This window comes from Nematostella vectensis, chromosome 1 (genome assembly GCF_932526225.1).
Source record: "Nematostella vectensis chromosome 1, jaNemVect1.1, whole genome shotgun sequence".
Classification (NCBI taxonomy): domain Eukaryota; kingdom Metazoa; phylum Cnidaria; class Anthozoa; order Actiniaria; family Edwardsiidae; genus Nematostella; species Nematostella vectensis.
Genome location: NC_064034.1, coordinates 20,636,044 through 20,650,029, shown reverse-complemented (window position 1 = coordinate 20,650,029; position 13,986 = coordinate 20,636,044). Strand labels below are relative to the sequence as shown.

General features: G+C 41.3%; 1 protein-coding gene across 1 annotated transcript; it reads right to left on the bottom strand.

Annotated features, from left to right (window-relative positions):
• Nucleotides 1–1,385: 1,385 nt before the first annotated feature.
• Nucleotides 1,386–13,977, bottom strand: LOC5503934. Its single transcript, XM_032372176.2, has 21 exons — nt 13,825–13,977; nt 13,343–13,488; nt 12,738–12,984; nt 11,579–11,814; nt 10,436–10,545; nt 9,857–10,124; nt 9,094–9,403; nt 8,549–8,823; nt 7,772–7,984; nt 7,533–7,663; nt 7,089–7,249; nt 6,797–6,842; nt 6,535–6,631; nt 6,146–6,336; nt 5,721–5,838; nt 4,331–4,515; nt 3,868–4,017; nt 3,336–3,548; nt 3,091–3,143; nt 2,289–2,837; nt 1,386–1,886 (listed from the first exon to the last, which is right to left on the bottom strand). Exons 2-21 carry the CDS (start codon nt 13,485–13,487, stop codon nt 1,781–1,783), a joined length of 3,804 nt encoding a protein of 1,267 aa, XP_032228067.2. The 5' UTR covers nt 13,488; nt 13,825–13,977; the 3' UTR covers nt 1,386–1,780.
• Between the last annotated feature and the right edge of the window lie 9 nt (nt 13,978–13,986).

The window sequence follows — 13,986 nt, the reverse complement described above, 5'->3', positions numbered from 1 at the left end:
TTAGCCTCGCCAGGGGGGGACTTTGTAATGAGTGGGTAGTCTATTTCCAGGGGTTTTAACCGGGATTTCTTTGTTTGGAAAGTGCGGGGTTCTAAACGCACCATAGGAAACCAGTGGGAGCAGACCGAGCAAAGCAAGGAAACATGCAGCTGTTTTGGCCAACAGAGGTGTTGTGCGTGCGGTGTGCATTAGTTGGTAGTCCGTATAATTTTTTTTCTATTATGTTCTCAGCGCCTGAACGACGACTTTACCCAAAAAGTACTTGTTCTGGAGACGGATTTGACGGAAGCACTAGACGAACTGAGTGACGCTTTGGAACGAGAAAAAGATTATGATATTTCGATCAATAACGCGCGTCGGCGCGAGAAATCCCTCATGACCAAAGTAAGGCGCCTGGAAGAAACCATGAGAGAACAAGACGAGGAAATCAAATATCTCTCAAGGCCCAACCTCAACGAGATCGGGCAAGACGTGGAAACATGTGACGTCATGATTCAGACAGATCGTCCCTCGTCGTCACCGTACTACGAGGAGCGAGGCGTCGATGTCGATAAGGGCTCGTCTCTTAGTCGTGAGATCGATCGAAAAAAGGTGGATTATCGTGATCCGTCGCCAAGTCCTCGGGAGCATCCCGACGGCGTTCCGGACGGTAAGAAGCAGCCTCCCGAAGGCGTTGATCTTCTGAACCACGGCGCTATCTCCCGAAAAGACGAGATTCTCGGGGAGGCGAGAAGAAGACGGACTTTGAAAAAGCAAAAGGATAAGAAAAGGTGGAAGGGTAGCACGATGGCGCTGGATGAGATGCCCGAGGTAGACCAGACGCACCACAAGCAGAAGAAAGACAAGAAGTCGGCGCTGAGTAAATTCTTGTGCTGTTGCGGTTCTAAGAGTGCGCGAGAGGAATCTTATGAATACAATATGCGTACGAAGCGGTAAACTGATACATTCAAGATACTCACTATTCAAAAGATCATAGAAGAGCAGTCGAAAATGAACTTAACTGTTTTAAGTCATTCACTGAGATGATTTATCATTGAGATGCAAAAATGTAAAATAATCAAGGGGGGACTACTTATTCGTTGACCCATACGTCGAGTCGCCATAAACCTAAAGAAAAAGCCAGGAAATGTTAAGATCAGGAGCGCGCTTAAATGAAAAAGTATCAAAGAGTTTATATCTGTACATTATTATGCCTTGATGGCACCTCTTTGATATGACAGAGGCTTGAAACTAGAGTAAAACTAATGGTCGAAGAGGATATTAGACTATAAATCACTTCAATCTAAAGATCGTCGTTACAAAACATCTCCGTATTAATGATCGCTGAGTAGATACGTGATTCCAGACTCGAGCAAAACAAGGACACATCTAGAGTTAGACACTGCTGCTTTGTAGAAATGATTTTATTTGCGTTAGGTGTCCACAACCAGTGCATTAGTCCGTAAATTAACACTTTTAATATTGCACTATCGCCCACAAGTGTTTAACACTTACATGGAAACCATTATTTCTATCCAAACCAGCCTCCCAAGGTGTAAATTATTTTACGCTACATATCCCAAACACGGCTATATGATATAGATTTTTAATGCCCAAAAGAGTTGAAAATTTGAAATACATGCACATGTATAGAAAATTATTTAAAGATAAAATAGTTTTATGTGGAGGTCCACCCAAAACAATTTGTAAATAAAATATGCCATTCGAAATTCTGATTATTGCCATTTGATTGCCGTGAGATGGCCAAGCCCAAGTGCAATTTGGCGCCCCTCCCCTCGTGCTAGCTACAGGGTTTCGCCACGGCGAACAGGTGGTTGTCGCGATCCTCTGTGGTCAGCGGTTGAATCGGTCTCCGGTACAGCATTTCATTATTTCTGAAGTACACCCTGTAGAAAAGATACCGCATCAGACCCTCTTCCATCCTTTCCCTACGTGAAATCTCGGTTACGGATTAAACAGGGATGCAGGCGACATTATTTGGAAAACCTTCTAGCCCCGCCCCCTGACTAAATGGGAAACTTTAGCAAGGACGTGCCTGGACAAACGATGGCGGTAGAAAGCAGAGGGTTGGAGAAGATTAGTTTGCTTTCATTGGGTTGGTGAACCAAAACTTTACAATAACAATAAACTTATTCTTGGTTCAGTTTCTTTATAATAACCTGGCTAGCCAGCCTTTCTGCTTACTATTCGTTCTATTTACCGTGGTAGTTCCCCTCTCCTATTATTAGTTGCTAGCTTGCTCGTGCATATTTTTATCCCATTATAATAAAACACATTTCGCGACTTACCGGAAGTCTTTGCCTTTCAAACTCTCGTACTTCCTATGTTCGGGATCCAATATTGGGATCTTATTCTTCTCCAAGAGCCAGCCTTTATCCTCAAAAGGTCCCGGATTAAAACCGCAATTCTTCTCATTTTTAAAGTCACTGTCCTGTAATTCTAATTTCCCAGTATCCCTAGCGAGCGTGTCCACACTGGGGTTCATGACCACGGAAAGGGGAGGCACCCCACTCAGCGATAACCCAGGTTTTGTGAACGTTATTTTCTTGCCAGCGTCTTTGAGCAGCCCAGTTAGTTTAGCGAGCTGGTTCGAGGCCTTAGGTCCAGAGTCTCGCATTTCGGTCTCCGTGAGACAACGGTGTGTGCGGAATATGGGATCATCTACCACTACCCGGGTTCTCCACCAGTTCGCTTCCTGCTCCTGTGCACGCCGCATCTCTTCCTCCTTGGTGTCTCCCGCAGAGTGGACCGACAGTACGACGTTAGGGTCAAAGAATGGGGGAGGCTTAGTGATCAGGTTCAAGTCCCGGTCCCGGTACGGCCATGTAAAGATATCCCTAAGTAAAAACATAGAAAAAAGAGTCTCTGTTAGCCGCCATTTTGTAATCTTAGCAATATACCATCTCTTTCCATCAGCGGATTTTAGGAAACTATTGCGATAGTTTCCTAAATAGATCAAAAGGGAGGAATACGTTGACTTTGTGCTCTGTATTTTTGCCGCATCTAGAAAGTGTTCACTAGGCCCTTAGGACAGTTAGGACAGTTAGCTGAGCCCCCGCCATACTAAACGAAAGGAAACATTTTTCTTACCGGTCGACCGTTGGCTTTAGAATGTTGGAATGAAGAATGTTCTCTTTCCACGGCTTAAATAAAAAAGCACAAACAAATTTAACTCATATTCACAACCAAATACTCTACTAGTGCTCCCTGACATCATTAATAATTTTACAACGGATCCAGTCATTGAGCTCAAGTGAGTATTCCCAGTAAATGTACATGTAATACCCATACTTTGTCTAACTTGCAAGTATTCCCAGTAAATGTAATCCCCTTACTTTGTTTAACTCGTCGGCTCGTGCGCTGTTTGGTTTCTTTGGATGTACATTAGACGCCAGTGATGTCTTCTTGCCCGGGTATATAAACCCGTCTGCTGTTCTCCAGTTTCTTACTGACTCTAGCTGAGACGCTTTTTTAACGGAATCTGGATCAACAGGAAGGACCGTAGCGGAATGGTACTTGGGGCAGTACGTAAACCGACGCTCTTTTTCCTGTGACATAAGTAGGAAGAGTGATATAACCGTCACACAAGAGATCGAATAGCTTTTAGCAAAAGAGAATAATCTCTTGCTGTGGATTTGGTATAGGTTTGTATCTAGTATTCGTTAATGGCAAAGTACATTTCTAAATGGGAAAGTTAACCGTATTAGTATATGTAACCATTATAACTTTAAAATTAATAGACTGTGCAAAAACCATTGAAATACTAAGAGCAGAGATCTACACTTCAACAACTCGTTCACTTGTAAGCATGAAAAAGTGATGTAATCATTTTTGTATCCAGAAGAAACATATAAAATATAGACCCACCTTTGCGAGTATTTGTCTGAGCTTCTCCCTCGCTAGTTCTGTGGAGTTCAGCGTCTGGATGCTGTAGTTGTGCGACGTTTGGTTATGTAGTTCTGATGTGTCGACTGCTATTGTGTGAGGCCTTTCCCGCGGGACGGTTCGGGTCTTCAGCTACTCGAAACAAACGCCTGTATTAGCAATCTAATATCGCGAGTAATGTTATTATGACCGCAGTTGAACCCCGATATAACGATTTTCTGGGTATACCATCAATTTCTGGTCCCGCCAACCATAAAGTTTATATGGAAAATAATATATAATTGATGATATCCTCGATATATATAACGATGCAATGTTTCAGTCCCTTCCACATAGTAAAAAACAATAATAAGTAATTTAGGACGCAATGAGTCCCCCATTTTCGTAGAACAGGATTCGGATTCTTTCTGAGGTAAGCCTCGAGGCGCTGTTGTGTTACACTCACGATGTTCTCCATGATGAAGTCCCTCTTTTCCTCGCTGGCCACCGCTTCTCGTTTCTTTAGCGTTTCTTCGTAGTTTACATTGTGAGTTTGGATATGCATCCATGGCCGGGAGGTCTTGGGCCCTGGTATCGTAAGTCGGGTACCGGATCCAGCCTCGTCATCATTTGGAGCCTCTGACTCCAACTCTACAAAGACAGCGCAGGTTGAATAAGAGAAGCAGAAGTAAAAGGAAACAATACAGTTTATAGTGTGAAACGTGTTACCTTAGTCAGAGTACGATTCAAGTTTTAAGATAGTCAGCCAATTAGCATATGAAAATCGAGGATTTGACACGATTGATACGATTTTCGCAATTAGGAAGTTACTGTCGTTTTCTGATACAAACTGAGACAACTCTTTACCCACGTTGATTGGCTAGGATATTCCGTGCTAATCAAGTCGTACATTTCTCGTATTCTTATTGGCTAATTTCCTAAAGCTTTCACGGCCACATGTTAACCACGGTAGCACGAGTCTCGTTACAATCCCAGAAAGCGGCGTGATTGGTTATCTTCAGCGTAAAGGAGTAGCAAAGTAAAAGGTATCCACAGGAAGCATTGCAAAGAAAGAGTAAGATAAGAGACAGACTTACACCAAGACGAGTTCGAGAAAGAAGTGACGAAAAGAAAGATTGAAGAGCAGAATCCCTAGACACGAGAGGATAGAATACATAAAGTAGAATACAGGATAGAATACATAAAGTAGAATACAGGATAGAATACATAAAGTAGAATACAGGATAGAATACATGAAGTAGAATACATGATAGAATAGGGTGGAATGCATGAAGTATTTATTACGATATAAGAAGAAGAGAGAAAAGAGATAAAGCATCTTTTGCAGAAGATCTTATTCTCGTGATGTAGTATGGTGACAAAAAAAAATGAGGGAACAGTTAAACATGTTATTTGTAACCATGGAGAGAAAGAGGAACTAAGTTTTTAGTGAAGCGACTTAACCATGTACATTCTTTCCTTTTGAATATACACCTATTTCAATAAAGGTTGTCAGTGCAAATGGCGATTGGCAAATGGAAGTTCTACTACCGAAAGTAACCATGCGTCTCGAAGAATATGGATATATCAAAACAATTACCCATTAAAGGTTACCAATGTTTGGCACTGACATTGCTGTACTTTATTTAACACCTTTTATTTTACGATTAATTAGTACCCATAAAACCATTTGCCATTCGCCATTTGCACTGACAACCTTTGGTGAAATAGGTGTATGTGAGATTCGCATAGAGCCTGATGTTATAAAGGGGGCGGGACAAGGTAAAGGTAACAAAGAGGCAGAGGTCCTCGCGACGTCTGGGGTGCTAGCATGTCTATGATCATGACTTACGAACCGCCAAAGTCTTCTGCAGTGAGTGGGACGCCAAACTCCCGGCTCATAGAGATGACCATGTCAGCTGACGGGAAGAGATCGCTTCTCGTCGCTTCTCGAAGTTTAGTCACCCGCAACATCTACACTTAAACGAAAATGGTTAGTTTGGTGGTCACTATTTTTAGCGAGGCTAACAACAACAATAACTACCATCATCTTCGCGTCGTTTTAACGTTTCCAAAAGCATTGCCACGAACATCAGATATAATCAAAATAATTAATGACCATCATCACCACTGTAATCGTTATCATTAACAATACAAAATATTAACATTATCATCAAGCCATTATCATCAGATCACGTCAAAATATCACATCATTACCATCGACGTCATCATCATTATCCGCAATTCTTATCATTGTGTTATCGACAGAATTTAATCTAACCTTGTCTAGCTTTGACAAGGCGTCGAAGCAGGGTCTCGGCACCAGGTCTCTCACATACAAAAGAGGGTTCTGCACTATCACGGTCAGCGGTTCGTGGAGTCGTACTCGACACAGGTCCACGTCTAACGGCGCGTACAGTCGATTGGAGAACCGCATCTCAGAGTTGTACAACACGTTGAATTTGAGCGAGTCTGCCGAGTAAACGACACAAATGGTAAGAGCACGTGGGACACTTGGTGGGATAACTCAAAGAGCCAAAGTGCCCGCAGGCTCAAAACAAAAACATTCTCAATCATCTGCAACAAAACATTTATCTATCAGAAAGAAAGTGCGCCAAAACTTGATGATTTGCTAGTGGACGTCCTAGAAATATTGGATCGACCTCCTACCTGGTTCTTCTGGTCTTGTTAAACTTCCCCACAACTTTTTGACGCCATGGTCCGCGAGGCCTTCCAGCACAAAGATATGGAATTGACCGTCCAGCACCTACAATGACAAATAAACCATTAGAAACCATTACACCTCAGTCAATTTGGTCAACATGAAAATGACAACGGAGGGTATTTTATGAGAGTCTACCCCGAAATTCCAACAGTAGTTCAATTACAGTGAGAGCACAACTGTAACCTGATTGGTTGGATGGCTTTTTACCTGGAAACCGGTGATGATGTCCAAAGTCTTATTCTTTCTCTGCTCTCTGCAAACAGAACAGGCAAATTAACGAATGCAATGGTATGCGTTGTTTTGTAGCAAATTTATTATACTGTTAATCATCCCAGTTTGATAAAATATTCCATGCAATAATGGAAAAAGACGTGTGTAAATAGCTAATCGGAGATAACCGGGAAATTTGTTTGAAGTAGCCTCCTCATAGAAAAATGACCACCTTTATATAATCTTATCATATATGCTGTTCAACGCGATAGAGATGAAGATGACATACTCTGACAGCTTGTAGGTAGAGAGTGCAGCCTCGATCACATGTTGTGGGAGAGTGCCTAGTTCCAGTGCCTCCGCGTTGATATCGGTCACTTGGTTCTGAAGCTGACGTAAGAACTTGGCGTTTGAATACTCGAAGATGTAGACGATTCTGCCGAATGGACACTACAACAGAGAGTGCGACGGAATGGATAAGAAAAAAGCTGTGACGGAATGGATGTGAAAAAAGCTCCGATAATGGGATCTCGTCTTCACAAAAGTGCGCGTAAAAGTCGGGAAAATGTTAGCGTAATGCTGGGGTCGTTTTGAGCACACAGATGTTGAAATTTGGTATAAAAAGTTACAAAACGTTGATATACTCCACGTAAAAGTAAAAGGCTCGCTTTCGGGCTTTACCACCATCGGTCCCCTATGATCAGGAACTCAGCACACATTCACAGGCCTTTACCTCTGAGGTGGTTCGCTCTGTAATGCTGGTCTTGTCCTGTGTGCTGGCGTTGATGGGATAGGCAAGCTCTACCTTGATTTTTAACTCGCTACCAGCTTCGAGATAGTTAGCCGCAGGGTTAGGAGAATCCTCTGTACAAATAAAACGAAATAATAAGGAATTACTTAGTCGTGCTAAAACCCCCCAGGTTTGATACATCCTACCTAGCAGCTCTACTTATTACAACAGCCTTTACTCACCCGGTCCATCTACGTTTCCAAGTTGTCCGACTATTGGGCCATCTTGCTTCTCATGTCCGATGTTGATTTCAGGTATCGGGCAAGATTGGATGGGGGACCGGAGCTGGAGCATTTTCTGTCCGACAAGCAGACCGGACAAGTCAAACCTGGCGATACCATATGGGTCCCAAGTCTTGCCTCTGCCTTCAAACGGATTATGAGTGGTACGGCGACCTGAAAATGAACATGCGATAAACAGGTTATGTATATTTTCGAGAGTTCTCAGGTTTGCAGAAATGAATATTTATTAAATCACTAGCAATCTGTAATTATCTCGCAATTAAAATGTAGAAAGTCTCCAGGGATAGCCAGCGAGCAGCCGGCTTTCTAGTTGGTTGATTCGGAAAAATGGTTTCGCAAACAGCCTTTCCAAATGAACCCACTGGAGATGATTGAAATAGATGGGATGTCATACCATCCCAGATAAAAAAAAACACCCCATCGCACTAAAATTTGGAACCATTCTCGCTAACAATAAGTTGCAGAATGGACAATAGGATTGCTGCATAAATAGACTGTGAAAGAGCCTGATTTTGAGAAGCATCGACAAAAATCCAGTGAAAAAAGTGATATCACTAGTATAACTAGGTGGCGTGCTTGGGCGTTGTGGAATCAGGGAAACACAACCTTAGCTGTAGTTCCAAGCGTTAGTCCTTCGTTGACGAGGAGCTAACACTCGAAACACTCTTCAACCTTGTGTCGATTTATTTCCCTAATGAAGATGGTGTTTGTATTCACCTGCGATAAGCGCCACATTGTTGATCATCTCGTCTTCTGGATTCTCGCCAAATAGGACAGGCTTTGTTTTCTTGTCTTCAGCTTTACGATCTCTGTCATGAACCTCTATCTCTAATGGCGGCCCTCGCAGATACTCAGCAAGCACCTCTTTGTCTATGGTACCAAGTAGGACGACATTCGTGTCCTGCCAATAGACCTCTCGACCGTGGTCACGACCTCGACTATTGTGGGTTGGTTCCTTGAAGAAATTGTATTGTACTCTCACGGGCTGACATCTGTTAAAATACAATATTGAGTAAAAACATTTGAAATAGTTTGTAATACTGTTGCTTCGACATACAGTCTATCTGTAAGAGAGTCTATATCTCTAAGCCAAATAGCAAAACCACGAATATGAGATGTTTCAAGGACGTTGTTGAAAGAAGTCTACAAGCAATAGAACATAGGGTAAATGTGTTGAAATCCTAAAAAGCACTTCTTCCAAAGAAAAAAACCATACCTTCTGAAGAAAAAACGCTTGAAGCATTTAGGTAAATCACACTTACTTTTCACTGAGCTGCTTGAAGTTCAAGGGCTTGTTTGGCATACTACTAGCAGAGCAGACCTTGATGACCATGGGGTTGAGTTCTTGTTTTTGAGATTGTGACAGCAACTGCTTGTCTAGAGCAACAGAAAGGTAAAGGTCCTGTATCTGCCCTGCGGCCTTTTCCAGTCTGGTTGTCATGGACTTCATTCCAGAGAAGAAAAGAGACATTTTGATAGCAAGGGATGCTGTGCCGTTAGCACGAATCTGAGCAGCAGCTGCTGCAGCTTGCTCACGCTTGGCTTGGCTTTTCCCCCCTGCCTTCTTGGCTTCTGGAACATAAAAAGATATCAAATTACTGTGGATTGAAGATATCAGATTACTGTGGATTGAAGATACCAGATTACTGTGGATTGAAGATATCAGATTACTGTGGATTGAAGATATCAATTACTGTGGATTGAAGATATCAGATTACTGTCAATTGAATAACTACTGGGCGCCTTCCAGATTTATAAAACACAACTGTTTTAGACTTCTTAAGATAACTTTAGGTAGTTACTAAGATAAAAACTGATGGTCTCCAGGTTCGCAAAATAGTTGTTAGAAAGTGAGATAAACTATGCTACTGTAGTATGTTTAGCCATAAATGATGTTTAGCCATTCCAACAGTACTATCGATACAATAGAAGATAGATCTTAGTATCATGCATACGGTAAACATAATCATGCCAACTTGATACTGATTTGGAACTGATATATGATATAACTCAACTTGCACTTACTGCTGCTTCTTTCATGTAAATCATCTGGAGTGATCCTACTACGAACCCGCTTTCTTGATGCACTCTCGTCCACTCTAATCTTAGAAATGCGACTGCTCTCAAGGTCTCTTACTGCTTCTTGGGTCATGGGTGGAGTAACTCCGGCTAAAGTCGCCAGTCGGCCAAATTGTGGAGTCTGTTGATCATCCACTCTGACTTGCACCTTGACTAGACTATGCATACCGAGAGTAGTTGGTGTCTCGGAGGAAAAAGAAGTGGAGCGGAATGTCTGAGGGAGAGGAATTAAAACAAGAAAAATTATAATGTAATCAGAATAAACTATTTATATGTTTTTCTTGCTCTTTCATGGCCTCCCATTGTATAATATAGTACACTTTTGTTATGTACCATTATAAAGGACTAGCCTGCTGATGAGCTTCTTGTTTGATGCACTCAATTCTTTCAAATACAATAGATGGAAAGAATGCCCTTAACCAGGAGCAGATAAGCTAGGCCTAGTTCTATAATGGTGATGACACAGGTAACCATAGAATATTACATCCTGCCACAGTGTTATATGTTTGGATACATTTAACTTACAGATGGAGCTGTAATGGCGCGACTATGCTCTGACTCTTTGCTTTCACATTTCCTGTCAGTCTGAAAGGTACCTGGTGCAGTTTTGGAGTAACGTTTCTCCTCAACATCACCTAGAAATTGATACAAAGGCAAGTAAATCCCCTGGTTTTTGTAGAGTTTTCCAATAGTTAGAGGGGACTGGAAGGTTTTTTTTACAATTGTTAAAAATTTTCAATCAACCTTTAAAGTTTATACTGTTATGACCCTTAATGATATGGAATTCAATGATAACAGGGAACTTGTTTTTAGAAGCTATTTTAATGGGTTAATCTGTTGACCATGCCTAAGGACTTAGGCATGGTCATTAGATGACTAAGCTTACTTTTAATTTATCACAAACCCCTTTTGTTTTGTAAGGATTCCTGGTAGGATGTTAATTAGCCCAGGGTCACATTTAGCGGGGTCCTGCCCCCTTTCCTTTTGTATAAGATTTTTTCCACTCATTTTTTGTTTAAAATACTGAATGAAAAATTTCTGGCTCTGCCCATAAGCCTTATATGTTCATAATGAAGTGTCACCCCTGGGGCTATATAGAATCCTTCTCATGCACCCCTGAATGACATTTGGGGAAGCACGGGTGGCCTAGTGTGTGCCTCTCACCGCTGTGGCCCAGGTTCGAATCCTGGCTCAAACTGGGGATTTTTCCGGGTTTCTGCCTTGAATCGAATTTGTCACAAGTGAGTTGAAGTTATTCTCCCGTGTTTCCAGTCTTCTCGGATAAGGACACTAAACCGGAGGTCCCGTCTCTTCAAGCTGCACTACACTAACCTGAACCGAAGGGACGTAAAAGAACCACTGGGGACGCAATAAACCCTCTGGCAGTGACCACCCCCAGTGAAGTGCTTACTAACCGAGGGCCATATGTTAGAAAACTGTATATTCGGTTAAATATGCTACCCTCGATAAAAACAAATAAAAACAAAGATTACAAATGACAGGCCCAGGTCTAGGGATGATTCTTCACCACCTTTTTGTAGACAAATTCTAGCACACAACATTTCTAGCACACTCACTCTTTTTTCTTGACCCCCTATAACATTAATTTTTTACCCGTCTTTTTTTTAAATCCCCCCCCCTCCTTGTGAAGGTCATTGAAAGTCTTACCAGGGAGGAGGACAGAAGGCTTGGGCTGTAAGTTGTTATAAGCAACTGATTGCCTCATGACGAGGGACCTGACACCGCCATCTTCATCATCATCACCACCAGCAGGTAAACGGAAGGCTTTAGGGCGATCAAACCTAGCCCTGGGTGACACCTTATCCTTCATGTCCCAAATCTTCAATTCCAGTGTGTGGTTAAACATCTTGAGAAGAATCTCTTGAGTGATGACCAGTGTGTGACTGTAAATAGAAAAAAATGACAATAATTATTTCACCAGGGGCTCCATAGTGATGGATCCCAGATCTTAGTACAGTTGAACTCTGGTAATACGGACACCCTAGGGGCTTTCATAAATGTCTGTATTATCGGGGTGTCCGTATAAAGCGGGCTGCCATAAAAAAAATTAAAAAATGCATTTTACACACTCAGAACTCATGCTACAGAAAAACAACATCTTTAAAACTTGTGTATCAAGTAACATTTGGATGAAGTGTACTTCTGCAAACTAGTGACATGTTCCCGTTATTTCTTTATTACTCAAATTCATAGCAATATTTTTATAAACAACAACAACAACAACAAATCGTCCTTGCGATTGCCAATTTCAACTCAATTATTCTAACTGAATCTGTTATACTGTAATTCAACAAAGGTTGTTAAAACTCTGCTCAGAAGGCATTTTGTACACTCTGACTTTTTCTAGTCTATAGTCTGGTACGCTAACTTAGCTTTGTGACTGTTCTACACAGCACTGTTTACTGTGTTCTGTTTTATCTTTTAGCATACTTGATGTGTCTATTTGCTTAAGAGCATTAGGTTAAGAAAAGCTTGATAATATCCGATTAAGAACTCGAGAAATACAGTACCTTATTAAAAAGTGCATCAATCTCCTGAAAGACTCAAATTTCTTTTGTCCTTAAACCGGGGTTATTTTTTTATGAAAAATGTCTTTTGGGTCACGTAAAAGTGTCTGTTATCCGTATTTACGGGTGTCCACATAAAGCGGGTTAAATTATAAGAGAATATATGAGACTTATGTTGGGACTTTGAATACTTTCCAGAAAAACGGGGTGTCCGTATTGAGCAGGTGTCCGTAAAGCGGGGTTCCACTGTAATTAAATTAGTTGTGAGCAAGGAACCCCTTTCCTAAGCATTTATGTACCTGTGTGTCCAGGCTATCCAAGTCTTGTTACCATCTTTCCAGGTTTTAAGAATTTTTGAGTCACTTTCCATGTAGATTTTAGCAGCTACTCCATATGTCACCACATCTGTCTTCATGGTCTCGGCATCATCAGGCATCAGTTTGTACTCAAGATGGTAATAATTATGTGGTTTTGGTGCCTCAAACACCCGACGCTTACCCTTGAGCCCCCCAAGACCTTTGAGATTTGGTTTTGGCTCATCCTCAACTATTCAAACAATGACAAATAAAGGAAATTAAAAAGCAGTGGAATGATTTGAGCCAGGCAAAACTTTCATTGAAGCATCACCAAGTTCAGCAGATATTAAAAAAGTACATTATTCCCTCCCTCCTCTACTGCAAATCCTGGATAGCCAAGTTTATTGAACCCAAGACTGACTAATGAAATGATACAAGTATCAAGACTCAAATTCAAATGTGTAGTATACATACTGTATATGTGTGTGTTTTCTAAATAGGCCAGCGAATAGATAAGCGTTCCTGTAATGATTGTGCATAAAAAACCTAAACCCCTATTGCAGCAGTCTGTACTCTCAAACATGGTTGCGAGAGATACGGTTACATACTTGTCTGGAATGCTTTGGCGATCGTCACGGTGAAAGTCACTCTGTGGTCACCATCAATATCGCCTGAATTCTTGATTTTCAACTTTTTGGGTTTTTCGTTCTTCTCGGGAGACGGTTCATATTTTTGCTCAGCAATGTCTTCCATTCTGTCAAAATAAATGACTTTATTAAACTTTTTCATTCTAGACGAACATACACACAAAGATAAAGTACGATATTTCATGGGTATAGAATTACAGTCAGCGCAAGATTCCACGTAAAACTAAATCAATGATATTAAGAGTGGTATATGATTATGAGAAGTCTATAACAGTATGTTAAGGGATTTTTTGGTCTAAGAGGAAAGCTGTGGATTATAACGAGTGTTTTGATGCTAAACACGCGAACTCAAGGACAGAACATTTGACATTGCAACCCAAAATGACCATCGATCTTACATAGCACCTCAAAAAGAACCAAAAAATAGATTCAAATAACAGTACCTTACTGACTAAAACCCCTTCCTTGCAGTCCTGTGTGTTGAGATAAAGCTGGTGGTTCAAACATAATATCACGGCTTTATTTTTGGTCTTCCATGGCTTTGTTGTAGCATGTTGCTAAGGTTCAACAATCGAGCGCATAAATTAGCCCACGAATATCCTCAG